This window comes from Lynx canadensis, chromosome D1 (genome assembly GCF_007474595.2).
Source record: "Lynx canadensis isolate LIC74 chromosome D1, mLynCan4.pri.v2, whole genome shotgun sequence".
Taxonomy (NCBI): domain Eukaryota; kingdom Metazoa; phylum Chordata; class Mammalia; order Carnivora; family Felidae; genus Lynx; species Lynx canadensis.
The window spans coordinates 1,523,129-1,549,606 of NC_044312.2; the positions used below are offsets into that span (position 1 = coordinate 1,523,129).

General features: G+C 44.6%; 1 protein-coding gene and 1 long non-coding RNA gene across 4 annotated transcripts in view; both read left to right on the forward strand.

Annotated features, from left to right (window-relative positions):
• LOC116738340 lies at positions 1 to 1,381 on the forward strand. The gene is made up of 2 exons (XR_004344181.1): positions 1 to 1,125; positions 1,239 to 1,381. It is a non-coding gene; the product is annotated as an uncharacterized LOC116738340 (long non-coding RNA).
• A 7,203-nt stretch (positions 1,382 to 8,584) lies between these two features.
• DYNC2H1 (dynein cytoplasmic 2 heavy chain 1) overlaps positions 8,585 to 26,478 on the forward strand; it is a 341,058-nt gene continuing 323,164 nt past the window's right edge. For 2 of the 3 annotated variants that reach the window (XM_030333929.1, XM_030333928.1), the window contains exons 1-11: positions 8,630 to 8,824; positions 15,012 to 15,182; positions 15,598 to 15,733; positions 17,537 to 17,655; positions 18,610 to 18,754; positions 19,760 to 19,992; positions 21,537 to 21,671; positions 21,771 to 21,884; positions 21,989 to 22,100; positions 22,637 to 22,761; positions 23,891 to 24,066. In XM_030333929.1, coding sequence (XP_030189789.1) covers positions 8,630 to 8,824; positions 15,012 to 15,182; positions 15,598 to 15,733; positions 17,537 to 17,655; positions 18,610 to 18,754; positions 19,760 to 19,992; positions 21,537 to 21,671; positions 21,771 to 21,884; positions 21,989 to 22,100; positions 22,637 to 22,761; positions 23,891 to 24,066 — 1,661 coding nt within the window. Of the gene's footprint in view, positions 8,825 to 15,011; positions 15,183 to 15,597; positions 15,734 to 17,536; positions 17,656 to 18,609; positions 18,755 to 19,759; positions 19,993 to 21,536; positions 21,672 to 21,770; positions 21,885 to 21,988; positions 22,101 to 22,636; positions 22,762 to 23,890; positions 24,067 to 26,478 lie in introns of all 3 variants that reach the window. The other variant, XM_030333927.1, reaches the window with a different exon arrangement.

The following is a 26,478-nucleotide window of genomic DNA, read 5'->3' on the forward strand; positions in this document are numbered from 1 at the left end:
TTGAAAAAAAAAAAAGTATTAAAAAGAGCAAAGAACCGCAATCCTACTTTGTGCCACAAAAGGGAAAATCCAGACACATTGGCGAATGAGAGCGAGGGCTACCGTGTGAATCGACGTTGGTGCCTGGAAGAAGGGCACTGCCATATAGACACTTAAAATACGTCGTACAGAACAAGTCATTGGGCAGCAGGCCGGTCAGCGGGACAGCCCTTCTGTACCCTGGTAACATATTTAGTAAATCCGTCCCCAGTGGGACGTAGAAGGTAGACCAGGAGCCCAGTGAGACTCTAACTCAATGGGAAGTAGATGGAGGCAGTGATGCGTGTTAGATACTGTTATCTGCCTTTAGCAAGATACCGTAAGTGACAGCTCAGAGGAGAACTGCTTGGTTTTCTAGAAGACATAGAAAGGTATTAAGGAATTCTGATCCAGGTCCTTTTAGGGTTAGAAAAGCGGACTGTCCCTAGACCCTCAGGAACAAGACTGGAAAGTGTTAAGTGACAAAGTTACTAAAAGATCTCTGATTTCAAAAAAGAAATGACACAATTTTTCCGCAAAGATGAGATTAAGGGTTCTAAGCTTAGTGTTTCAGAGAGCAGTCAGATAGTCCTTAGTCGAGAGAGAGGGGCACACACGTGAGGAGGCAAAAAGATACATCATCCTTGAGAGTTTTATACAGGAAGGAACTCGAGTGCGGAATTTACAATACGGGAACCAGAAGCACGTATAGCAAAAAGGTCACCTTTTAAAGGTAATGGTTATTGTTAAGGAAACCATGGGCATGGATAAAAAGAAGACTTTGATCCTTAAAACAAGCAATCCCTCCGAGTGTCCCTGCAGGAAGCCCAGATAACTTATCTTTCTGGTTTACAGGTTGCCGCTGGACCATAAGGAGCCATGTTTCAACCGGATACAAAAGACCGTGTATCGCGTGGAGATCTTAGATCCTTTTCTCTAGTCAGGGCCTGCCCCAGATGTGTTTCCATTGACTCTTAGCCCCATTCCAGGCAAGATCATTCAACACACAAGAGTGACTTTCCCTCGTTTCAGGGAGCAAGTTTCTTACTGGTGTAAAATCGCAAATTCCGTATTTTTTAGATGTCTTTAGGGACTATGGGTGCCAAGGTAATACTTGCAAAATGGGACTTGCAACTTGCTCTCTTATCCTTTAAATGTGTCTGGAGCTACCCTGCTGAGTAAAAGGAGGCTGCTAATTTTGTGATGTTCTATTCTCATAGCAACCAGCGGTGACGTCAGAGGGCTATTTTATCACAGAAGCTATCCAAAAAAAGAAGGAGACAGTCCTGGCTTCCTTGCGCTTTATGCAACAATCATTTCACATCGATAAAAATGGAAACAGGAAATAAAAGACTCTAATAGCTTATGTGAACCTTTTTATGAATAGTTGCCATGGTATGAAAAAGCTTTCATTTTAGCACTGATTCGTTTGTATCAGTGGTTATGTATGTGTGTGTTTTTCAAATAGTATTACAGGACATTCAGTTACAAGCCTAAGCAAGATTAGATAAGCTAGGTCAGGCACACAGGAGAGAAAGCAGCATCAAAGCATTTAAAAGAATAATTAGCATCGTTAGAGAATATTACCTATTACTTGTTTTGACATTTTTTTTATCAAGAACCTTAAAACAGTAGGTTCACTAGCATACTTAATCACACTGAAAGGCAACATTAAAAGCACTAGCTTTGTCAGACAGATGACGGGCACCTAACTTGGTACAGGTGCAGATTTCAGGAAGACAGCGTCGTGTAAAGCCTTGCGAACTCACACAGTCAAGTCAATTAGCGAACTGGCCCGGGGGTGTGGGCCGGGTGTGGGACAAGCCCTAACTGCAGCGCTCAGATGGGTGAGTTGGGCCACAGCAACAAAGACGCCAACAGCTCCACCGTTTAAGACATGACGTTTGTTTGCTTGCTCACACTAGGCGGTGGTCAAGGGTCAGCAGGAGACTCTGTTCTTTGTCATTAGAGCAGCCGCCATCTACAACTTTATTCCTTGCTGTGGCAGAAGAAAGAACGAGGGCAGGTTATTTTGTGCGGTCCAAGCGGTATTGTTTTCCTTACTTTGAAAGGTGTTGAGAAGGTGTGCAGTCACTGGGAAGGCTCTCAAACATTCTACAGCTCTCTTCCCCACAAGCCACGGTTGCACTTACCTGTGCACTTGTGGCTAGATGTGACCATGTGACTTGCTTGGCCTAGAAAATGTGAATGGAACGGATGTGCAGAGACGGTCAGAGCCAGTAAGCGCTTTGCCATATGGTTTCTTGTCCCTCAATACCAAGAAGATACTTGTTAATTAAACTCTTAGGGAAAGTAAATACAAACCAAACATCAAGAAGTAGAAACAATTTTTACCAAGAAGTATAAAAACATCATAAAACTATACTTAAAAAAAATTCTCTTGGGGCTCCTGGGTGGCTTAGCTGGTTAAGTGTCCAGCTTCAGCTCAGGTCATGACCTCATGGCTCCTGAGTTCAAGCCCTGCGTCAGGCTCTGTGCTGACAGCTCGGAGCCTGGAGCCTGCTTCGGATTCTGTGCCTCCCTCTCTGCCGCACCCTCACTCACACTGTCCCTCTCTCCCAAAAATAAACATTAAAAAAATTTTAAAAAAGAGAATAGATTTAGTTTCTGCCATACCTCCCATAATTCTTACCATTAATATTATGTTGAAAATTAACTTTGATACTTAATTTTTAAAACATAATAAAGCACCAACATTGATAAATAGGATTTAAAATTTGATAGAAGAGTCAAATATTTCAATTATTCAGTCATGTCTGTACTTTTTTATAATGAAACACACACACCAGTATTATCTGCAAGGAACTCCACACCTTTCATTCTCCTCTAATGTCTGTTTCTGGTTCTCTCAGTGGAGACTGGGGAAAATCTTACCCACATTATCACGTTTCCGGCCCATTCTCCTACCTCCTCAACTCTGCCCAGGATTCACTGGGGGCAGGAGGCGTGCAGACGAAACGACTGTCCAGCTATGAGCCCCCTGCTTACATATTTCCCCCTCCCTCCCCGTATCTCCAGTACACCTGACTGCAGGAGCATCTAGCTCCCTATTTGTCCCAGAAGTAGCGGCTAGCAATTTCTCAGGGACTTCAGAAACATTCAGAAAAAACAGAGTTTCTTGTCTTCCATAGGGACACATACACATGCAGAGAGGTGAGTAGATTTCAGTATGTGAGTTGATCATTGAGTGTCCTATTAGAGTGTACATTTCTCTCTGCTGGTGATTGAAATATGTGAGGACTATGCCCAAGAGTGAGTTTCAGCCTTTGTAAGTGTGAAGGCAAGGTTCTGAAATGACATCTCTCCAGTATGTTCCCCCCAGCACGGTCTAAAAACACGAACGAGATGATTACTGCCTTACTACAAAAAATTGTCTGACAATCCCATGGTATTCTTTCTTTCCATTGGGTAAGTATAAAGAATATATTTAATAAAGGGAGCAATTAAAAAAAATTTTTAACATTTATTCATTTTTGAAAGGCAGAGAGAGACAGAGTGCGAATGGGGGAGGGGCAGAGAGAGAGGGAGACAGAAACAGAAGCAGGCTCCAGGCTCTGAGCTATCGGCACAGAGCCCGATGCGGGGCTTGAACTCACGGACCACAAGATCGTGACCTGAGCTGAAGCCGGCCACCCGACCGAGCCACCCAGGCACCCTAAGGGAGCAATTTTTATAACTAACATGATAAATAATTTACCTGATAGTTGTCAAAGATAATGGATAAAACAGAAAAGGCCCGTTTTCCTGCAGTCACCACCATAGAAAAGATGTAGATCCGTTAGAGATCATCTGGACCCCCGGGGGAACTTAAGACATCTTCAGGGGTTTGGGAGATCAAGCAATTTTCACAAGTTGGGACATTCTATGCCTCTTTAACTGCTTGACATTTTCACCGGTGGTGCCAAAGCAAGGGTAGCTGAGGCAGGCTCAACTCGGAAGGGGCCCCAAGGTTTCCACTCCCTGGTGGGTACACCCTGTGCAGCCCTCTGACCTTGAGATGGGGCGCCACACCTGCAGACAGCATGGGCTGTCATTCCCACGCTTAATTTACTAATCCGTTGACTGAAAGTTCATAAAGGTCATCCACTGGGCCTGGTCTAATCAGGTGAACCCTTAAAAGGAATGAGCCTCTTTTCTGTTACAAGAGGTGTGATGGGAGAACTGATGGGTGGGAAAGTTCTCTGGCTGGCTCTGAAGCCAGACGTGAGGAATGTGGCGGCCTCCACCTGCTGAAAGGAACCTCAGTCGACAGCCAGCAAAGAAATGGGGAATGAGTCTCACAACTGCAAGGAACTTAATTCTGCCTCAATGGTGTGAACTTGGGAGAGGACCCCCAAGCTACAGGGGAGAACTCAGCCTGGCCCATGTCTTGATTTAAGCTACAGGAGATCCTTAGTGGACATCCATGTATGCAGTTTCCCCATTACTGACAGGCGGGACTTCACGCTAAAAGAGGTGTTGTTTTAAGCTGCTAGCTTTGCAGTTCTTGGTGATGAAACACTGGAAAACTAATGCGGCTGCTAAAACTGCCAGCACCTTGGCCTAGATGGAGACTGGGGCACACAACTGTTCCAGAGGCCATCCGGTCTCCACCCCCATGCACGCACAGGAAAGGATCCCGGTTTCCCGGAAGAGTTCCTTAATAAAGGGGTAAAGATTACCATCTTGACCGAGTCCCAGAGCTTGAGGACAAGTCATTTCACGTCCTGGGTGATGAGATGAAGCACACACAAGGCACGCGGGCGGCTCAGTGACCCGCGATCTGCCTGCAGGAAGGAGCCTGGGCCTGGAGTCCTGATCAGAACCAGCAGCTGTATTCACATAAGGCCATTTATGGCAGAAAAGCTCTGGTTATCGAGACTGAGCCTTTAGCAGACATTTTTCTCAAAAATGCACTCTCTAATAAGGCTATCTTCTTAAAATTTATTTACATTCTAGTTAGTTAACATATAGTGTAGTAATGGTTTCAGGAGTAGACTTCCATGATTCATCACTTACAACACCCAGTGTTCATCCCAACAAGGGCCCTTCTTAGTCCCCCATCATCCATCTAGCCCACCCCCCACCATCTTCCCTCAATCAACCCTGTTTGTTCTCTGGTGGTAAGAGTCTCTTACGGTTCAAGGCTATTATTTCAAGGAAAACAACTGCCAGTTTTCATTGCCGATGATAAAATTCAAGTTTGCATGCAAAAATTAGAAACTTGTACCCCAACGTTTACAGTAGCACTTTCAATAATAGCCAAATTATGGAAAGAGCCTAAATGTCCATCAACTGATGAATGGATAAAGAAATTGTGGTTTATATACACAATGGAGTACTACGTGGCAATGAGAAAGAGTGAGATATGGCCCTTTGTAACAACGTGGATGGAACTGGAGAGTGTTATGGTAAATGAAATAAGTCACATAGAGAAAGACAGATACCATGTTTTCACTCTTATGTGGATCCTGAGAAACTTAACAGAAGACCATGGGGGAGGGGAAGGAAAAAAAAAAGGTTAGAGATGGAGGGAGCCAAACCATAAGAGACTCTTAAAAACTGAGAATAAACTGAGGGTTGATGGGGGGTAGGAGGGAGGGGAGGGTGGGTGATGGGCATGGAGGAGGGCACCTGTTGGGAGGAGCACTGGGTGTTGCATGGAAACCAATTTGACAATAAATTTCATATTAAAAAAAATAAATTAAAAAAATTAGAATTTTGGAAAAGTTACATTCTCTGTTGTAAAACTAACAACCTCTTCAGACATAGAGACTTGTGACCTGAGTGGTATACTAATGCATGTGATTGTTTTAATATTGTGTTACGAAACGTATCAACATCTGGAAGATCCTCATAGCTCAGTGAACCAGTATTTTCCAAATGACCGATGTGTGATGTTATGAAACCGTGCCTAGGTAAAAAATCCATTCAGAGTACAAGATAACCAACGGCTTTTAACGTAGCTGAGTACGAAATGTTGAATCATTGATACGGTTCCAGATTCCAAACGGCAACAGCCTTTAAGAAATGATGTTTGAAAAATACAAAAATGGAACAAAATCAGGAAATTTTAGCTCCGAAAGGTCCTGTCCCTTGTCCTCCACTTCACATTTCATGCTACCTGCTAGCCAACTACTAAACCAATGTCCTACATAAAATTAAAAAAAACGGGGGTGCATAGGTAGCTCAGTTAGTTGGGTGCCCAACTCTTGGTTTGGGATCAAGCTCCACGTTGGGCTCCATGCTGCAGGTTCGGAGCCTGCTCGAGCTTCTCTCTCTCCCTCATGCTCTCATAATAAACATAAAAACAAAAGAAAAGAAAACCCCAAACAAATAGCACCCTACTGCTGAGATCAGTTACTCTATTGATTAGAGTGGCTTACGTTACTCTGAAAAAACAGATCCACATAAATATAATGTGAAATGGCTCAAACACAGTGAAGGTTATTTCTTGCTTACTTAACAGCTGCTGGCTTTACTCCACACGGAGCCAGGAGCCCTGAGGTCCTACTGGTTTGTGGTTCGGTCATCTCTTATGGCTTTGTTGTCTGTATCCAGCTGGCCAAAGTTGAAGGCACACTTCCTTCTTTGAAACTTCCCTTGCCAATGGCACACATTGCTTCTGGCCGCATTCTGCTGATGAGAGTTACATTATGGCCACACCTGGCTAGTTCTTTTTTTTTTTTTTTTTTTTGAAGTTTATTTATTTTTCAGAGAGACAGAGACAGCATGAGCACAGCATGAGCAAGGGGCAGGGGAGGGGCAGAAAGAGAGAGAACCAAGTATTCTCTGCATTAGCAACACAGAGCCCAACGCAGGCTGGAACTCACTGAACTGTGAGATCACGATCAGAGTCAAACCAAGAGTGGGACGTCCAACTGAGAGTGGGGTGCCCTGGTAGTAGCTACTTAGCTGTGGCTGGAGACAATGGATACTGGCGGATAGCTGGCTGCGTACCACTGTGGCGTCGTGCCTAGAGATCGGTTTGGAGTTGGAGCTTGATATGAATCTTGGTTCTACAGCTAATCATTTCTGTGGCTTTGTGTAAGTTACTTATCTCTGAGATTCCTTCCTCCTTTTTGAAGCTTCAGGAGTACAGGGACCTTTCCACTCTATGCCTAATTCTAGGTACAGAGCAGTGAGCAAGACATACAAAATTCCTATCCTCACTCGGTTTACGCGTCAGCTGGAGTTTCTATGTTTCTGGACATCCGGGTTAAACTACACTCAAACACTCCAATTTCCTATCTCGTGGAAGTCCAAAGCCCACCCAAGAGTCCCACAAGTTTCTGGAAGGGTAGCATTCGTAGGATCTCAACTGCTTTCCTGACTCCTGTCGCTACACCTGCTGCCTTTACATTTACCACGTTGTCATGGATGCTAAATCCAACCGTTTCTGTTTCCAGCAAAACAACTCCTCCAGACCAAGCACTTGTGAGTAGTGGTGACTTTCCTGAAGACCCTGTGAAGGGTCATAACGCCCGCTGCAGAGCGGGTATCTCTGTATCCATACCAGCCATTTTCGCTTTCAAAATCCTTTTTTGGCTGGTCAGTCACCTTGGGTTCTTGTCTGGATTTTTTCCCCATTCGGTGACCAGAATCCCAATTCATGGACGCCTCTCTCCCACCATCTGGCACAGCAGTTCAGCTGTCTTTAGTTCGCACTCCCTAATCTTAAGCAAGATGCTCAGCAGATCAAAAGACCCTCTTTGCAATGATAAAATAATATAGTTTTAGCAGGAAGTTGTGACTCCTGAATGCAAAAAAAAAAAAAAAAAAAAAAAATAAATCCGTAACCTATTTAAGTTCCCGAGGATAAAGCCGGCAAAATGCTTTCCGGGCAGGGCCCATGTCTCCGGGGCTCAGTGTTCTTGGAAGATAATTTTTGGATTCACAAAACCGGGATCAGCGAGCAGCAGTATCGGAGTTCACAATGACGCCACGGCGTAGAAAACGATAACGCCCCACGTCCTATATTTCTCCAGGAATCGTCTGTGCTTGTTATAAGATTAGCCAGCTGGTGTCACAGGTGGCCGCAAGCTCAGGTCCCGACGGCGCCGAAAACCTCTACGTTTTCCTGAAGTTCGTTAATAAAGAGGGGTGGGAAATGGGCAACACAGAGAGGGGAGGGGTAGATGCAACCAGCGAGTTACCGTTGCACTCCACCACTCGTTCTCGGCCTCCTCGGAAAGCGACTTTTAAGGGAGCGTCCCTCCAAGCGCGGCGGCCGGCGGCTGCAGGTGCAGCGGGGGCCCCGCGGCCCAGCCCTCCAAAATCCGGGGCGCGCGGCTTCACTGAGGACCGTGTGGACCGCTTCCAACCGCTTCCGGCTTTTGCGACCGGAAAGCTTTACCTCCGCGGCGGCGACTGACGAGCAGCCGCAAGGCGCGGAAGCGGCGGCGGCCTCCCAGCGCGGCGCGTGCGCGCACCCGCGCGTTAACGTCCACGGCGCGCGCGCGGCCCGCGCCGACGTCGGGTCCCGTCGCCATAGCGACTGGCCCTGGCAACCGCGAAGCCGAGCGGGCCGGCGGCGGGCGGTGTGAGCGGAGCTGCGCCGGTCGGGTGGCGGCCCCCGGACCCCGCGTGTCCCCGCGTCGTGGCCGCCGCCATGGCGGGAGGGGCCCGGGACGTTCGGAAGGCCTTCCTCCTCACCACCACCCAGAACTACTTCGGCCTCCTGCCGGAGCCCTGCGACCAGCCGCGGGCGGACGGCTGCCCAGAGGTCAACAACTTTCTGGACGACGGCAACCAGATGCTCCTCAGGGTGCAGCGCTCGGACGCCGGCGTCACCTTCTCCAACTCGGTACGGGCCCCGCGCCTCCGCCGCCGCCCCTCCGCGCCGCAGCCCCGGCCGGGGTCGTGGGCCTCCTCCGCCTGCGTCCGCGGGTCGTCCCCCTCCCGCCTCCCTGAGAGCCCGGGGGTCTCTACCCGTCCCCCGTCCCCATGCCTCCCCGCTTCCCCAGAGACCCCGGCTGTCTCTACCCGCCCCTCCCCGGGGCCTCGCTGTCTCCGCTCCCTCCACTCCCAGCCCTGCTGTCGCCCTCATTACCCACCCCCCCAGCCCTGCTGTCTCCCTCACCCCCCCAGCCCTGCTGTCGCCCTCACCCCCCCAGCCCTGCTTGTCTCCCTCATCCCTCCCAGCGCTGCTGTCGCCCTCACCCCCCCAGCCCTGTTGTCGCCCTCACCCCCCCAGCCCTGCTTGTCTCCCTCACCCCCCCAGCCCTGTTGTCGCCCTCACCCCCCCAGCCCTGCTTGTCTCCCTCATCCCCCCAGCCCTGCTGTCTCCCTCACCCCCCCCCAGCCGTGCTGTCTTCCTCATCCCCCCCAGCCCTGCTGCCTCCCTCATCCCCCCAGCCCTGCTCTCTCCCTCATCCCCCCAGCCCTGCTGTCGCCCTCACCCCCCCAGCCCTGCTGTCGCCCTCACCCCCCCAGCCCTGCTGTCGCCCTCACCCCCCCAGCCCTGCTGTCGCCCTCCCCCCCCCCAGCCCTGCTGTCGCCCTCACCCCCCCAGCCCTGCTGTCGCCCTCACCCCCCCAGCCCTGCTTGTCTCCCTCATCCCCCCCAGCCCTGCTGTCTCCCTCACCCCCCCAGCCCTGCTGTCTCCCTCACCCCCCCAGCCCTGCTTGTCTCCCTCATCCCTCCCAGCCCTGCTGTCTCCCTCACCCCCCCAGCCCTGCTGTCGCCCTCACCCCCCCAGCCCTGCTTGTCTCCCTCATCCCTCCCAGCCCTGCTGTCGCCCTCACCCCCCCAGCCCTGCTTGTCTCCCTCATCCCCCCCCCAGCCCTGCTGTCTCCCTCACCCCCCCCAGCCCTGCTGTCGCCCCCCCCCCCCAGCCCTGCTTGTCTCCCTCATCCCTCCCAGCCCTGCTGTCGCCCTCACCCCCCCAGCCCTGTTGTCGCCCTCACCCCCCCAGCCCTGCTTGTCTCCCTCACCCCCCCAGCCCTGCTGTCGCCCTCACCCCCCCAGCCCTGCTTGTCTCCCTCATCCCTCCCAGCCCTGCTGTCGCCCCCCCCCCCCCCAGCCGTGCTGTCGCCCTCACCCCCCCAGCCCTGCTGTCTCCCTCATCCCCCCAGCCCTGCTGTCTCCCTCATCCCCCCAGCCCTGCTGTCTCCCTCACTCCCCCAGCCCTGCTGCCTCCCTCATCCCCCCAGCCCTGCTGTCTCCCTCATCCCCCCAGCCCTGCTGTCTCCCTCATCCCCCCCCAGCCCTGCTGCCTCCCTCATCCCCCCAGCCCTGCTGTCTTCCTCACCACCACCCCCAGCCCTGCTGTCTTCCTCATCCCCCCCAGCCCTGCTGCCTCCCTCACCCCCCCAGCCCTGCTGCCTCCCTCATGCCCCCCAGCCCTGCTGCCTCCCTCACCCCCCCAGCCCTGCTGTCTCCCTCATCCCCAACCCCTCATTCTCCGCAGCCCTTCCCCCTCCTCCTCTGCCCCTCTGCAGCCTGGGCTGTTCCCCTCCATCCTCAGAGCCTGGTTGTTCCCCCTCCCCCACCCCCAACCTGGTGTTGACCTTCAGGACCCCCTCTGCCTCCCCCTCAGTCCCTCCACCCTCTTAGGGAGCCAGGCTGTCCCTCCCCCCCCCCCCCAGCCCTACCCCTGCCCACACCTGTGCACCTGAGCAGAGCACCTTTGTGCCTTTCTGGATTCTTTTAAAGACTGTAGGTATGTTACAACTAAAAACATCAACCTTATTTATCAAAAAAACTTTTTTGTCTGCCTCTTGAAGTTCTTTGAGGCAAATTCTAGGGTATCTTTTTTTGGGGTATGCGCTGAGCCTATATCGGAGGGAAAGTTTGGTTAGGAATTTGAATCTTTTAGGAAAAGATATAATACGAAGTTTAAATCATTATTATTATTATTTTTGAATCCTGGTTTGAGATATTTTGATGGACTTCCTGCACTGCCTTCACTGGCAGGATTGCTTACCAAATGGCTCCTTCGGCAACCAGGACTTAAGTAAGTAAACTGTAGCCTCACGGGCAGGAAAGAAAGGCCTCCCACATTACAGGGTCTCAGTAGATGGACGAAAGGCGTGTTTGATTTGATTTTTATTTTTCTCGTTGCTGAATTCTGTGTTTTTTAAAAAACATTTGAGTTAACATACAGAACAATATTGGTTTCAGGTGTCGAATTCAGTGCTTCATCACCTGCAGGGGTCACCCAGTGCTCACCCCAGCAGGTCCCTCCTTAGTGCCCCTCCCCATCCACCCCGCAGCGCCTATTTTATGACCTCTTCCTGTCCTGTGGGCCGAATCACTAGGTTGAACAGATGTAAGCGTGGAGTGCAGTTGTTTGGGTGGTTGAGTCCTCCACTCCCTTCGCTAGGATTCGTTAGTCCTGGGCTTAGACTGATTCTCTTGAGTAGAGTTGTATTTCGAACTGAATACAGGCAAGCTCTTGGCTCCGCGCGTGTGTGGTATGAAGACGCGAGAAGGATGCCTGCTCATAGATTGCCGCTCCTTTCTCTTGACACCCTATCGGGCACTGGCGGAAGCACTTGTGCCCAGGGGCTCGTATGATATTCTCAGCAACACTGTGAGACAGGGATTATTTTTATTTCTATTTTATGGGAAATATGACTCCCGGGTGTGAGCTACCCCGCTTCTCTAATTGGCAGTGGATTTCAGAAGAGGATTCTCTGCTTCCGCCCTCCGGTGGCCTGAGAGGACACACACTCCTCTACAAACAATGAGTCCGGGCACACTGTGGTAAACGCCACTGAAAGTGTAAATACAGGCCTGGGAAAACGGGGAGGGCGTGGACGGGCGCAAATGGGCACAGAGGGATCTTGGGTTGGGTATCGAACATTGAAGCTGCAACTCTGTAAAGTTAATGCCGTTGCCGTTGGAGCCCAACAACGTATTTTATGTGGAGTCCTGTACCGCACGACAGACTGTTAGTCACCTTGGAAAATGTTTTGTTATTTATTTATTTATTTGAGAGAGACGGTGTGAGTGAGCAAAGGGCAGAGGGAGAGAACATCCCATGTGGGGCCCGGGCACGGCGAGATCATGACCTGAGCCAAAGTCGGATGCTCGACCGACTGAGCCACCCAGGCACCCACTGTTTTGTTATGTCTTAAGTTGTACCCTAGAGGTCTGAGAGTCAGCGTGACTTAAGAAGTTCCCAGATGTTTACTGAGTACTTACTCGGGTTTGGCACTGTCCTGGGTGCTTGCAGTAAAGCCATGAACACATCAGAATTTGCACAGAGTAACATTCGAGTGGACAAAATAGGCTACAGACATGCATGCAGATGTGTAACATAATCTTGGGCATTGATAAGTGCTGTTTTTAAAAAAAAATTTTTTCTTTTAATGTTTGTTTATTTTTGAGAGAGAAAGAGCGTAAGTGGGGGAGGACAGAGAGAGAGGGAGACACAGAATCCAAAGCAGCCCCTCCAGGCTCCAAGCTGTCGGCGCAGAGCCGGATGCGGGGCTTGAACTCAGGAACGGTGAGATCATGACCTGATCATGACCCAGAGGCCCCAAGTGCTGTTTGTTTGTTTGTTTTTTTAATTTTTAAATGTTTTATTTATTTTTGAGAGAGAGAGCAAGCAAGCGAGAGTGGGAGACACAGAATTCGAAGCAGGCCTTCGAGAGCTGTCAGCACAGAGCCTGATGTGGGGCTCGAACCCACAAACCGTGGGATCATGACCTGAGGCGAAGTCAGATGTTTGACTGAGCCCCTAAGCACCCCGTGATAAGTGCTGTTTGGATAAAAATAGAATAACGTTCTAGTGATGGGGGTGGAGCCTGGAACTGCATTAAAATAGGGGCGGAGGGACTACCTGTCTGAATTGGTAAACTTAGAAGTGAGTTACTTGAATGACTTGTGGGCAGACATAAGGTTTAGAGGAAGAGTGTTCTAAGCAGAAGAAATGAAGAGGCCTGAGGCCCTGAGCTGCGTCTCTCCTTGGTTTCGAGGACCCGGCAAAAGAATTAAGTGACTGCAGCAGTGTCATGGTTGGGGAGTGTGGCAGCTGATGGCATGGGGTGATCCCCGAGAACCTTGGACACCATTTAGACTGAGCTCGAGTTCCACTGGTCGTCTTAAACCAGACACCAATGTGCTGTGCTTTATCCTGTAGGCTAGAGGTTGGCACACATTTTCTGTGATGTGCCAGACAATCCCTAACGTAGGCTCTGCAGGCCGTAGTGTGTCTGTTGAGACTACAGCTCTGCCGTTGTGTCAAAGACAACGTGTACATGAAGCAGTAAGACTGTGTTCCAATAAAACTGTGTTCACAGTAAAATAAAACTGTTCTAGTAAACTGTTTATTTACAGACACTGATAAGTGAATTTCATATAATTTTTAAGGGTCATGAGATGCTGTTATTCTTTTGATTTTTTTTTTTTAAGCCTATTTTGCCTTGTGGGCTGTGCAAAAACAGGCAGTGGGTTGTGGCAGGCCGATGCCTGATGGGTCCCAGTAGGTGAGAAGTTATTTTGCAAGCTCAAAGAAGAACAGCTTTGTAATTTGAATTAATAGCTATAAAATTTAGTCAGTTAAGGGGGAATAGTAGTTGCCACTGATAGGGAAACTAGCGGGAGAGGCAGCTAGGAGTAGTGATTCTGTTTCCCTGTTTTCAGGGAATGACGAGCAGCTGTGGTCAACTGATCCTTTGCTTTAGCTCTGACTTTGTTTAGGACGAAACTCCTCATCCTGGCTGATGCCTGGGAGCCTTGGCCAGTGACTATGGTTACTGTTTTCAAAGTATGATGATACAGTGTGTATTTTCTGCGTTTTCTTTCTTCAGATAAGTGGGGGGAGAAAGTACAAGGGAATGGAGCACTTAATGACTAAGGAGTGAATTTTTCAAATCTACGTACCTGCAGCTTGTTATTCTCACCTGCTTGTTATTGGAATGATCATGCTAGCAATAGAATTTTTTTTTTTAATTTAATGTTTGTTTATTTTTGAGAGAGAGACTGAGCGAGCAGGGGAGGAGCAGAGAGAGGGAGACGCAGAATCTGAAGCAGGCTCCGGGCCCTGAGCTGTCAGCACAGAGCCCATCGTGGGGCTCAGGCTCATGAACCGTGATATCACTACCCGAGCCAAAGTTGGACGCTCAGCCGACTGAGCCACCCAGGTGCCCCTGGCAATAGAATTTTAATGTGTGCAGATGGGAGTTTGAGAAATGCAGTAACACCAAATAAATGCCGGTTTCCTCTTAGTGCATAAAAATATAAAGACCAGGATAAAAGTTTCATGAAATCTCATCTAGAAGGCATTTTCATGCACAGCAATGAACTTGTTTGAAAGCTTTTAAATGCATATACTTCTCTTCCTGGAAAAAGGAGTGAGAAAAGATGTGAAATATGTATGTAATGCAAAAACTTCTTTTGGGTGATAGACTTTGCAGCTAATGAACTAATTGCTATGAACTGACCAACTTTAAACATGGTTGCTTTCGTGAATTCCAATTTAGCTCATCGAGTTCCAACTTTAAATAATCTAGTTATACAACATTAATAAAAAGTTAGATGCTCAAGTACTTTAAGGAAAAATTTTGATTCAGATGAAGATAATTTAGGAGATAGACAACTTAAGTTCCTTTTGGTAGCTTTGAATTGAGTTAAAAAACACCTTTTAAAATGCCAGTTGCAGGTAAGGGTATAATTAACATCGTTTGTATAGACTTTTTGGAATCGAGCGGAGATGACTACTCATCAGTTTGTAGCTGGGGCATGCAACTTTGTTAGTACCGAGTCTGGTTGGAGTGGAGTAGTTGGCAGTGTATGTCCACAATATTTGTATAGTGATTTCTGTTTATGAACCACTTGTCACTGTAGCTTTATGATACAGTCACATGGAAGTGGGGATACATTTTAAAACCCAGATACTCTTAAGGAGCAGGGATAGATGGGTTGTAATATGCTGTAATTATTTTAATTATTTTTCCCCCAAGGGGAAACGTTTTAGGGAAAAGTTTGTTTCAAATATTAACTTTTATGAAGGTAACTTTAAGAATCATTTGTTTATCACCTAGATTGATTTTGCTGACACAAAAGATAAAGTGCTGGTGTTTTTCAAGCTGCGACCTGAAGTCATTACTGATCAGAATCTACATAGTAACATTCTTGTTTCATCTATGTTAGAATCACCTATAAATTCTCTCTATCAAGCCGTGCGGCAAGTATTTGCACCAATGTTGTTAAAGGTAAGTAAAATAAAGTAGCTGTACAGTCATTTTTGTTTTTTGTTTTTAACATAGGGGTTTGCATTAATGTCTCTATAAACACAGAGAAAAATATTTTATTTATTAATATCATTAGTGTTTTTGTTTTTGAAAACGTCTCATAAAAATTGAAAAAAATTTTAAAGTCAGCTTTGTTGACAAATAGAAGAATGGGAGGAAGGTATAAATGCAGTCCACACAGCTCTTATGTTGCTATACAGGAAATTACAAAGTTTTAACTGTTGAAAGGACTTTTTTTTCTCCCTTATGTGATGGAGGTAGTCAGGCTTTGAGTGGCATGGTGTATTTGGACTTACTTCTCTCGACAGTATTTTAAGGGGGCCAGTTTGATTGGGGAACTTGTGGTCAATGTTTGCTCTTGTCTGTTTTTATTTAGGATCAGGAATGGAGCAGAGACCTTGATCCCAAACTTCAGAATCTTTTGAGTGAACTAGAAGCTGGGTTGGGCGTAGTTCTACGAAGATCAGACACTAACTTATCAAAATTGAAATTTAAGGAAGATGACACACGAGGTAGAGAACCATAACTTAAAGTCAAGATAGCTTTCTTACTAGTATGCTAGTAAATTAATGTATTTTTTCACAGACTTTTGTGAGCCTGAGCTTCCTTTAAATGAGTAGATTTACAAGGATTTTGAGAAGAGGAAAGTGTAATCTTTAACAATGTGCAAGTCACGGCAAGAGAAAATGCAGTTGCTTCTCACAATTTGCGGTAGTTACGTTCTGTAAAGTCACTGTGAACACTGCATCGGTAACGACTGAATAGAGCTCCTCGGGCGAAAACAAGATTAGGTTCCTGTGAGCCTCTGGTCATAACATTTTCTACTCAACATAGAACCATAGTTTTACGTGTGTTTCTGCTTAAAGACACTGTTATTAATATAGATTGGTGATTACCCTAGAGCTCACTGCCAACAGCCCTGTAACTCGCGCCTGAGTGAAGCTTCTCTAACACAAGTATTTTCTCAGGAAGTCACATCGCAGTGTTCTTGGCCTCAGTAACACTAGGCTGTACTTCGGTCCTGTGCTCGGGGGCCATCTTAAACAGAGCACTCACCAATAAAAAGCCCCCCAAATGAGAAAAACATGCAGCTGGATAGGTTGCAAAAAGCAGAATTGTTTACAGCAGGAGATCTGAAACAGGCAGCGTGGCTTTGTAGAGCCTCAGCTGGGAACGTATGCGTGGGGTGACTTGAATTGTTTGTTGCTCTGTACGTGTCTGTGAGCGGTCACGAAAACACCGCAGGCATTGATTTCAGATTACAAGTAAATGTTAGGAAATGGATGAGTTCATAAATCCGGCATCCGTGAATACATAGGATTGACCCCTAATGGTCTACTTGGCAAAGATACTTGATTTTAATTTTAAAAATGTATTTTATCTGAAGCTAGTTATAATTTTATTGTACTTGTAGATGATATTATTTATATGAACAGTTCACATGAAATGCATGACATACACAAATCCTGTTTTACAGTACTGGATACAGTTTTACACTCTGCTTGAGCAGTAAATCAGATACTTTTTGAATCCTATAGGCCTAGAATAGTGCACATATTTGCAGTGTGTGATTAAGCAACTAGAAATTGTCCAGTTCTTCGGGAAATATAAAAGCAAATTGAAAAGTAAGATTATTTTTATTTATTTATATTTTGACATTAAATTACAAGTGTTTATTGATTAAATTGTAATCATTTCTGATTTGGATGGTGTTCACTGAGATGCACGGTATGCACAGTGACCGAATGACGACACATGTGAACTACAGTGGGTCATGTCTGTAAGTCACTAAGGCCACTTCCTTTGAGTAAGTAGAAGAAATGAATCCAAACTTAAAATTAGGGCAAGAGCAAAAGTAAATGAATCGTTTTTTCTCCTGGCTGTCATGACATTTATGTTTGCGAGGGAACTTGTAGGGTATTTGCATCAAGAAGTAACCCGTCACCTGGTAGGAAAAGGAGGCGAAAGTGATATGACAGGTTTTAGAATTGTAGCAGTTGCTACAAAGGCTTCGGAAAGCCGTGTGCTGCAGAAGCAAGTTTGCTAGTGTTAGATGCAGACCGACAGCCTGCATGTGGATGGTTGACAAACACATACGGGAAACATACTGAGCACCAAACCTGCAAAGCATAAATTTGATGCTGTTAATTGTTGTTAGTGCATTTAGGTAAGAACTGTCTGTTGATAGAAATCGTAAAACTTTATGTACATCTTCAAGAGTACGGGACAGACGCGTAATCAGCAAATGAACCAGATAATTTTCTGGCTTTTCATTCTCAATGGGTATTTCTTTTTTTCCCTTTATACCTTTTCAGGTATTCTTACACCAAGTGATGAGTTCCAGTTCTGGGTGGAAGAAGCTCATCGTGGAAGTAAACAGATTAGCAGAGAGAGAGCCGGCTATTTTAAGGAGCTGTTTGAAACCATCGCAAGAGTACGTGGTTCCTACACGGTCATATGCCAGGCTTCAGATGGAGGTGCTTAGGGCCCAGCTGCATCAGAGTTCCCTCTGTTTTACAGCTGTTACTTGATGGTTATGAACGAAGTACATCCTTCATGTGTAGCAGGGTTTTCTGAAGGTGTGCATGTAACGTGGGTACAACTTAGAAACGAAAACTTGTACGAAAGGTAGATTCTAATCTCTAGTACATGTTTTTCTCAAAAACGTCATTACTTTTCTGCAGGTAGGTAGGAAAAGCAAAGCCTGAAACACTAGCAGACGTTAATCTACGTGGAGGCAGTGGTCCTTTTGAAAGAATGTTCGCTTTATTCAAATTAGCGTTTTGAAGTATGAAAAGTCTTAGTTTTATACTCGATTGATTATTCTTTGAAATATTCAGAGGTTGAATAAGTGAAGATTCTTTTCAAAATAAATGACTAGTAATTTTCTCTTTATTCCCAAGATTGTTTCAATAATACCATTTTAGTGGAGTGTTTGAAATGGTTTTAAGCTCTTTTTGTGATAATGATGGAATATAAAATAAGAAATCTTGAACTCTAATTGTATTACTGGTAACGTGCAGCACAGTGACCGAATGACGACACGTGTGAACTACAGTGGGTCATGTCCGTAAGTCATTAAGGCCACTTCCTTTAAATAACTAGGAGAAATGAATCCAAACTTAAAATTAGGTCAAGAGCAAAAGTAAACGAATCGACTTTTTGTCATTCTCATTTTTTCTCCTGGCTGTCATGGCATTTATGTTTGCGAGGGAACTTGTAGGGTATTTGCATCAAGAAGTAACCCGTCGACCTGGTAGGAAAAGGAGGCGCAAGTGATGTGACAGGTCTTAGAATTGTAGCAGTTGAGAAGTCTGGGAACATGTTGACTGTATTGCCTAAGGTACAGTTACCATTACGTTTAAAAATGAATGCCTTTTGGTTTTAGGAGTTCTATAACTTGGACAGTCTATCCTTACTGGAAGTGGTTGACTTGGTGGAGACCACCCGGGATGTTGTAGATGATGTGTGGAGACAAACAGAGCATGATCACTTTCCTGAGTCACGGATGTTACATCTCTTAGATGTCATAGGTACTGGTAAAGAAGTAAACTTGTGGAACTTTGGAAGCCTGCCTTATTATCTTCTAGTTTTTCTTTCAAGTTCTTACTGAAAGTGCTCCTTAATGTAATAATTGTTGCTTAGGGTAACTTTTAGAGCAAATCATATAGGATTATTTAAATGGAAATTTGTATATAGTTGGTTAATTTAAATAATATGTGTCAAATTCTTTGACCATGAATACAAGTAAATTTACATAGATTTGTAGTCCCTACACGTGTATTAATTTAAGCTTTATTTTGTAATGATCTCCAAAGTCTTAAAGGGTATTGGTTTGTCAGTATTCAAAGTGCATACGCTTTTTGACCTAGAGAATACCATTGGCATTCTTATCCTCAGGAAATATTACACAAGCACATCGAGGTATATGGGCAGGGACATGTACTGTGGCATCATTTGTAGGAGTACAGAAACATTGTAGGAGTAGAAACAAATAGCATTCGAGAATTGGTTGTATAATGCTACATCCACACAGTAGGCCCTGCAACCTTTTGAAAAAATAATATGTATTTCTGCGCTTGAAAGGTGCACATGGTATATTGAAAGATGCGAAAATAAAAACAAACGTGTGCGTGCATGCATGTCTTGAAAGGTATTTGTTTTTGATAATCTAAGGATGTGGATGTGGTATTTCATAGATCCTTAGTTTGCTAATTTGTATTATTTTAAACTTTGTCATAAGCATGTGTTCTATAATTATTTGTTAAAAAGACATTTCCATTAAAAATTTTCTTTCTTGGGGCACTTGAGTGGCTCAGTCGGTTAAGCGTCCGACTTTGGCTCAGGTCATGATCTCACAGCTCGTGAGTTTGAGGCCTGTGTAGGGCTCTGTGCTGACCGTTCAGAGCCTGGAGCCTGCTTCTGATTTTGTGTCTCCCTCTCTCTCTGCCCCTCCCCTGCTTTTTCTCTGTCTGTCTCTCTCAAAAATAAATTAAAACATTAACAAAATTGAAAAAATTTGCTTTCTCTTTTATTAGGTGGTTCATTTGGAAGATTTGTTCAGAAGAAGTTGGGAACTTTGAATCTGTGGGAAGATCCTTACTATCTTGTGAAAGACCACCTCAGAGCGGGTGTGTCCATTTGTGAACAGTGGGTGATCGCCTGTAACCACCTCACGGGTCAGGTGTGGCAGCGCTATGTTCCTCATCCGTGGAAAAGTGAGAAATACTTCCCTGAAACACTCGACAGACTGGGCAAGCGCCTGGAAGAGGTATCGTTCGTTTCTCTGGATCTCTGACGTTAAGTGTCAGGTAGTCCTCACTTGTTTGGGCGTGTATTTATCAGTAATAAGCATTACACATCTGAGAGAAATCATTTATTCTTTTGGGAGAGAATAAGAATTAAAGCTCGTGTGAGATAATTTGTGGCGGTCATGTGATCCAGTGCCCGGTGCCCAGTGGGACCACCTAAGTGCTGGTTTCCATCTGCTTTCTTTCTTCCTTCTTTTTCTCTTTTATTCTTTTGAGAGACAATGTGAGCAGGGGAGGGACAGAGAGGGGGGAAGAGAGAGAGAGAGAGAGAGAGAGAGAGAGAGAGAGTCCCAAGCAGGCTCTGTGCTCTCAGTGCAGAGCCTCCCGTGGGGCTCCATCCCATGCCCTGGGATGGTGACCTGAGCCGGAATCCAGAGTCAGCTGCTGAGCCAGCTGAGCCACCCAGAAGCCCCTGTCACTGTGTAGAACAATGAGTAATAAGCCGGCATCCTGGTAAGTTCCACACATGGCTAACGAAATGCTAGTGTTGTTAGGAAGCTGCACGTTCTTACGGTTTGAGTTTCAGTCTATTAGAGCTGTTATCGTCCTCGGATTGCCTGAGCTTTGTGCGGTGAGTGCCCACTTACGTTGGCTCTTAGGTCATTTTGACAGGAACCCAGTTGTCTCCTTGACGACTCCCTTACTCTCGGCCCCCAAGTATGCCCGCCCATCTTGGACAGTCTGGTGCCTCGTTTCTGGAATTTGTCATTTCTCCCGCTGCTTTTTACTGAAAAATGGTATCTAGCAACAGTTGTGTGGTTGGGGAACGGCTGGTGCTTTCAGGCCTTCCCAGTAGATGGCTGTTATATTGGTGTTTTTGTTCTTAGCAAGAGGAAACTGAATCAGTAGTTTGTAGTCATATTTTGAACTTCGATGAAAGGTTGTAATGTTTTTACTTAATTTTTTAATTGGTGCCGGACATTTTATTTATTCGTTATTTTTTAAATTAAAATACCACACCTTTTATTCATTTAAACTATAGACAATTTTTTTTTTTTTTTTAAAGTAGGCTCCATGGCCAGCCTGGGGCTTGATCTCAACAACCCTGAGATCAACAGTTGGTTGTGTGCGCTGCCAACTGAGCCAGCCGGGCGCCCCTGATGGGGGAAGTTTTAGATACAAAATACAACAATTTGTTTTCTACTATTGTAAACTGCACATAACAGGGTTGTTAACATATTATTTCATTAGTAGAATGGAACTTAATGCAGAATAATGAAAATTAGAAGTTTTTACATGTGTTGAGGACTCTAAAACGTTGCTTAAATGAACTTTAAACACGTTTAAAAACATTTAGATTTGATGTTTTCATGAGGTTTGAGCACATGGACAGTAGTGTAATGATAGATCTTCGAGCGCCACTGTGATTGCTGATGAGTCGTAATTCTCAAGATTAGTCTTCTCGCTCATTTCAGTGAACCTAGTTTAAATAAATTCTGGCTCAGTATATTTAGACTTTAGACTGATTTAAATAAATTTGTTGTTTTTATATTTTATGTTTTAGGTCTTGGCTGTTAGAACAATTCATGAGAAGCTTCTTTATTTTTTACCTGCCAGTGAAGAGAAAATGATATGCCTGACTCGAGTATTTGAACCCTTTACCGGCCTGAATCCTGTGCATTATAATCCATATACTGAGGTTGAATCCTGTTTTGTCTGTCAATTTCCTGTTTGTGTCGTCCTTCTCAAGGCAGACATTTATGTACTAAAAGTCTAATAATGTTGTTAATTTGTTTAGCCTTTATGGAAAGCTGCAGTGTCTCAGTATGAAAAAATTATTGCACCTGCGGAACAGAAAATAGCAGGAAAATTGAAAATTTATATTTCAGAAATTCAGGACAGCCCACAGCAGGTAAAATGCTGAAATATTTCCCTTAAGCTGTTTTAGGAGATATTTATATATTTACTAAGTTGATCAACTTAGGATGAATATATACTGTTTTTATTTTACGTTAGCTTCTTCAAGCGTTTCTGAAATACAAAGAGCTGGTGAAGCGTCCAACTATAAGTAAAGAATTGATGTTAGAAAGAGAAACTTTGCTGGCAAGACTTGTGGACTCAATAAAAGGTAAAAGTTTATCAGAGATCATAGCGTTTACCTGAGAAAATATTTGTGTAGGTTACTTTTTCTCGTATACTATTTAGGATTAAGACTGTATCTTCTAACAATATAGGTGGAGGATTAATTTACTATTTTTGTTACAGATTTTTATTTATTCTTTTAAATGTTTATTTTTGAGAGAGTGCGAGTTGGGGAGGAGCAGAGAGAGAGGGAGACAGAGGGTCTGAGGCAGGCTTGAGTTGTCAGCACAGCTGTCAGCCCCACGTGGAGCTTGAACTCGCGAACCACGAAAGCATGTCCTGGGCCGAATTCGGACACTCAACCACCTGAGCCATCCAGGCGCCCCAAATTACAGATTTTAAAAATTAGTTATTTTCTTTCTCTGTCTCATTGGATGCATGGTAAGGTTCCTGAGGGCAAAGGACCAAGTCTTACTATTTTTTTTGTGTTCACCACCTTTAATGTACTACTTGGTGCACGGAAAGCATTTAGGAAATACTTGCCGAATGTGTGTAATCATTTATTTGACTTAAATGTTACAGATTTTCGATTAGACTTTGAGAATCGATGCCGAGGAGTTCCTGGTGAGGCGTCTGGACCGCTTGCTGGCAAAAACCTGTCGGAAGTTGTTAATAATATAGTTTGGGTTCGCCAGCTGGAACTGAAGGTATTAGTTTTGATAGATGTTGAAGGATACTAGTTGTAAAATGTGCCAAAGTAATGTAGAAGGCACTCTAGAACTGGAGTGAAAACATTAAAAACATTCTCTGTTTTCTTTGGCGTATCCATCTAATTTTCTCGTGCAGATTTCCGAAAAAGGGTATAGACGTGGCTGTAATGGTCTACTCATTTTTATGTAGGGATAATTCTCAAGTCACTTATTACCCATGTGCCGTTGTTACAGGTAAGGTGCCTTCTTAGAAATATTCAAGAGGAAACCATCTTTTACTTACTTTCAAAGGATTGTTTTAACCCTTTGAGATTATCATAGTAGAATGCTGGTCGTTGTGAGGTCTCTCTGAAAGTGTATTTCTGTGAGTAAATCATTCTTAGTTGGAGGGAGTTAAAGGAAATGTGAAGGTAATTATGACTTTGAGTGAGGTAGTGTCAGCAGTTTCTGGGTTTAACGGCTATTATGTTAATGTTTTAGTATTACTAAAATTGATCTCAGATTCTCACGTACTCACTATTTAGTGTACGTGTCATGGCACTTGACTCATATAATGAACGTTACCTGGTTATAGTCTGTGACTAAGAGCCAGAAGACATAGAATATTGTAAAGGCTAGTATATTTGAGAGTTCTGCCTATTGAAGTTTGTATTTTTGATGTTTTATTTTCTGGAATATTCTGCCCAATTTTGTCAGTCAGCTTTCCAAATTGCTATAAGGTTCTTTGTACACTTGTGGAAGAAAGGCATTGCTTTCTTTTGATTGCTATTCCGACTGGCAGTTATTGTTTGAGCTGTTTGCGAGAGCACTTAGCACATTATTGCTTCCTTTGTTTAGGGACGTTGCTGAATTCTTGGGAGTTTGCCTTGAATTTCCCTTACCTTACCCTTCAGGTTATACCCGGGCAGCATTATCATCTGTGTCTTGTTATTCTGAGGTTGTCTAAAGCGGAGCAGAGTAGGGGTTGATTTTCTTACATTCCTTGGCAAGTTTTCTATTTTGCTGTGCATAGTTGAATGGGAAAATGATTTCTGAATCACAGTTAGAGAATGTGGTTCCTTTTGTGCTAATCTTATAATAAGTATTAATACATTCTTGTAATATTCGTGTAATTTGGCTTCTTAAGGTGGATGATACTCTCAAGATTGCAGAGGCTCTTTTATCCGACTTGTCAGGATTTCGATCTTTCCGTCGAGCTGCCGAAGATCTGTTAGACCAGTTCAAACTGTATGAACAAGAACAATTTGATGATTGGTCCAGGGACATTCAGTCCGGTTTGTCTGATTCCAGATCCGGCTTGTGGTAAGTGTAACTACACTAAACAGTGAAATCTACCCAAGGATCTTGTTTCTTGTGTGAGTAATCTAAGTGACAGGATGGAATTAATGATCTCTCTTCTCTCCTTTCCCCAAACTTGCTGCCGCTCCTTAAAAAATTTGTGTTAGTTTTTGATTTTCAGCTTTTAAGTCCTGACAGTTGGGGACTTGGGAGATTGAGTTAGTTGGCCACCCGCCTTGCCTCTTGGGTCTGTTTCTCAGACCTACAGATTCTGATTTTGGAATGAGGCTGTCCTTTCCCATGGTTCTTTGCTATCCATATTCATACACGTTTTTCTACCTTTTTTACGTGAAGATTATTTACATGGACACACACACAAACGCACCATTATCAATTGTAAAATTTCATAATTTCAAACTCTTTGAGGTAGAGCGTATTTCTTTATGAAATACTCTTATGGCGCCTACCATAGGGTAAGGGTTTGGTCAACATTTATCGAGCTAGATTGAACCTAATTTAGTTGGCTAACCTAATTATTCTAATGGCTGTTTAAAATGGATGGTCTAGGGGTGCCTGGGTGGCTCAGTTTATAAAGCGTCCGACTTCAGCTCAGGTCATGATCTCACGGTCTGTGGGTTCGAGTCCTACGTTGGGCTCTATGCTGACAGGTCAGCCTGGAGCCTGCTTCAGATTCTGTGTCTCCCTCTCTCTCTGCCCCTCCCCTGCTCATGCTTTGTCTCTCTTTGTCTCAAAAATAAATAAAAACATTAAAATAAAATAAAAAGAAAAAATGTCCTGTTTAAAAAAAAAAAAGTATGGTCTGGAAAAACCATTGTTTCTTTGTTCAGGTAAACTTTTCTTAGTGTATTATTATATTTTTAGAAACTAGTCATGTTTCAGTTTTTAGAATCTTGTTACTTTTCAAAAGTTAATTTTGTTCATAATATGAAATTCTGTGTATTTTCCCTATGCTGCTACAAAGAATATTTAGGTCCAAAAATGGTAGCTTCTTAGACTGAATGAATAATTTTCTTCCCCTCATCTTTCATTTTGATTGTGTTCTTCTCTTCAAAGAACCAGAAAGTACCAGGGCATAATGGTTATAACTGTGCCATGTAACTCTTTCCCTTCCTACTGAAACCTGAAATAGGAGAGATGCTGGGGAAAAAAGTTCTGTAGTCAAGTACATTTGGGAAATGTTCACACTTTTATCCTTGTAGTTGTAGTGGAGATCCTCTGTGTATACTAGCATGCCAGAGGATTGAGACTTTCCGGAAAGAAGTCTGTTCAACTTTGTTTATCCTGGTGTTTTCCATTTGCCGATGAAATACTCTTGACTTCTGCTTTTTTTTCTGGGCAAAACCCATCACTGTTCCATAAAATCAGTGTGTTTTAGAATATATTTCAGGGTATGCTGGTATATAGAAAGTAATTTTGAAGGTTAGTTGCAAATAAAGAAAGGCAGAGAAACTGACCATTAAAATTTTCTGACAGGCTTTACGTTATACGAAAGTTGGGGCTGAATCGTTATTCTAAGCCATTTTAAAGTATCTACCTTTTTTAACTTTTTTTTTTTTTAAGTTTATTTATTTTGAGAGAGAGTGTGCTCATGCGCAAACTGGGGGGTGGGGAACAGAGAGAGGGAGAGGGAGAGGGAAAGAGAGAATCACAAGCAGGCTCCACGCTGTCAGCACAGAGCCTGTCGTGGGACTCGATCCCACGAACCATGAGATCATGACCTGAGCTAAAACCAAGAGTCAGCTGCTTAATCAACTGAGCCACACAGGTGCCCCCAAAGTGTCTCCCTTTTATTATGCTTTATTATAGGTGTTGTTACGTGGGTGGGATAGATTTGTTCTTTGCTTTTCAGTAGCTTGCGTTTTAAGACCTACGTGTTTTCTAAATGATAAAAGTGATTCGAAGGAATAAGCATTATATAAACCTGATCCTGAAACAGAGGTCATGAGAATAAAATACTTGTTGATCACTTTAGCTCAGTGTTGTCACAGTCCACGCTGACTTGAATGACCTGATTTAAAAGTAGCTGCTGTAGCCTTGAAAGAAACACAAAGGCCAGTCCTTAGGTAGAGAAACAAAGATCTGAGGAATGAAACATTTGAGTATCTCTACTCCTACCATTTTTATATTCTTTGTCACTGATCCTTTTTTTTTAAATTTTTTTAATATTTATTTATTTCTGAGACAGAGACAGAGCATCAGTGGGGGAGGGGCAGAGAGAGAGGGACGCAGAATCTGAAGCAGGCTCCAGGCTCTGAGCTGTCAGCACAGAGCCCCATGTGGGGCTCGAACTCACAGACCGCAAGATCATGACCTGAGCCAAAGCTGGACTCTCAACCGACTGAGCCACCCAGGCGCCCCTATCATTGATCCTTTAATGAAAGTATTAAAGGGCCAAGTAGGCTGACTCAAAAAAAA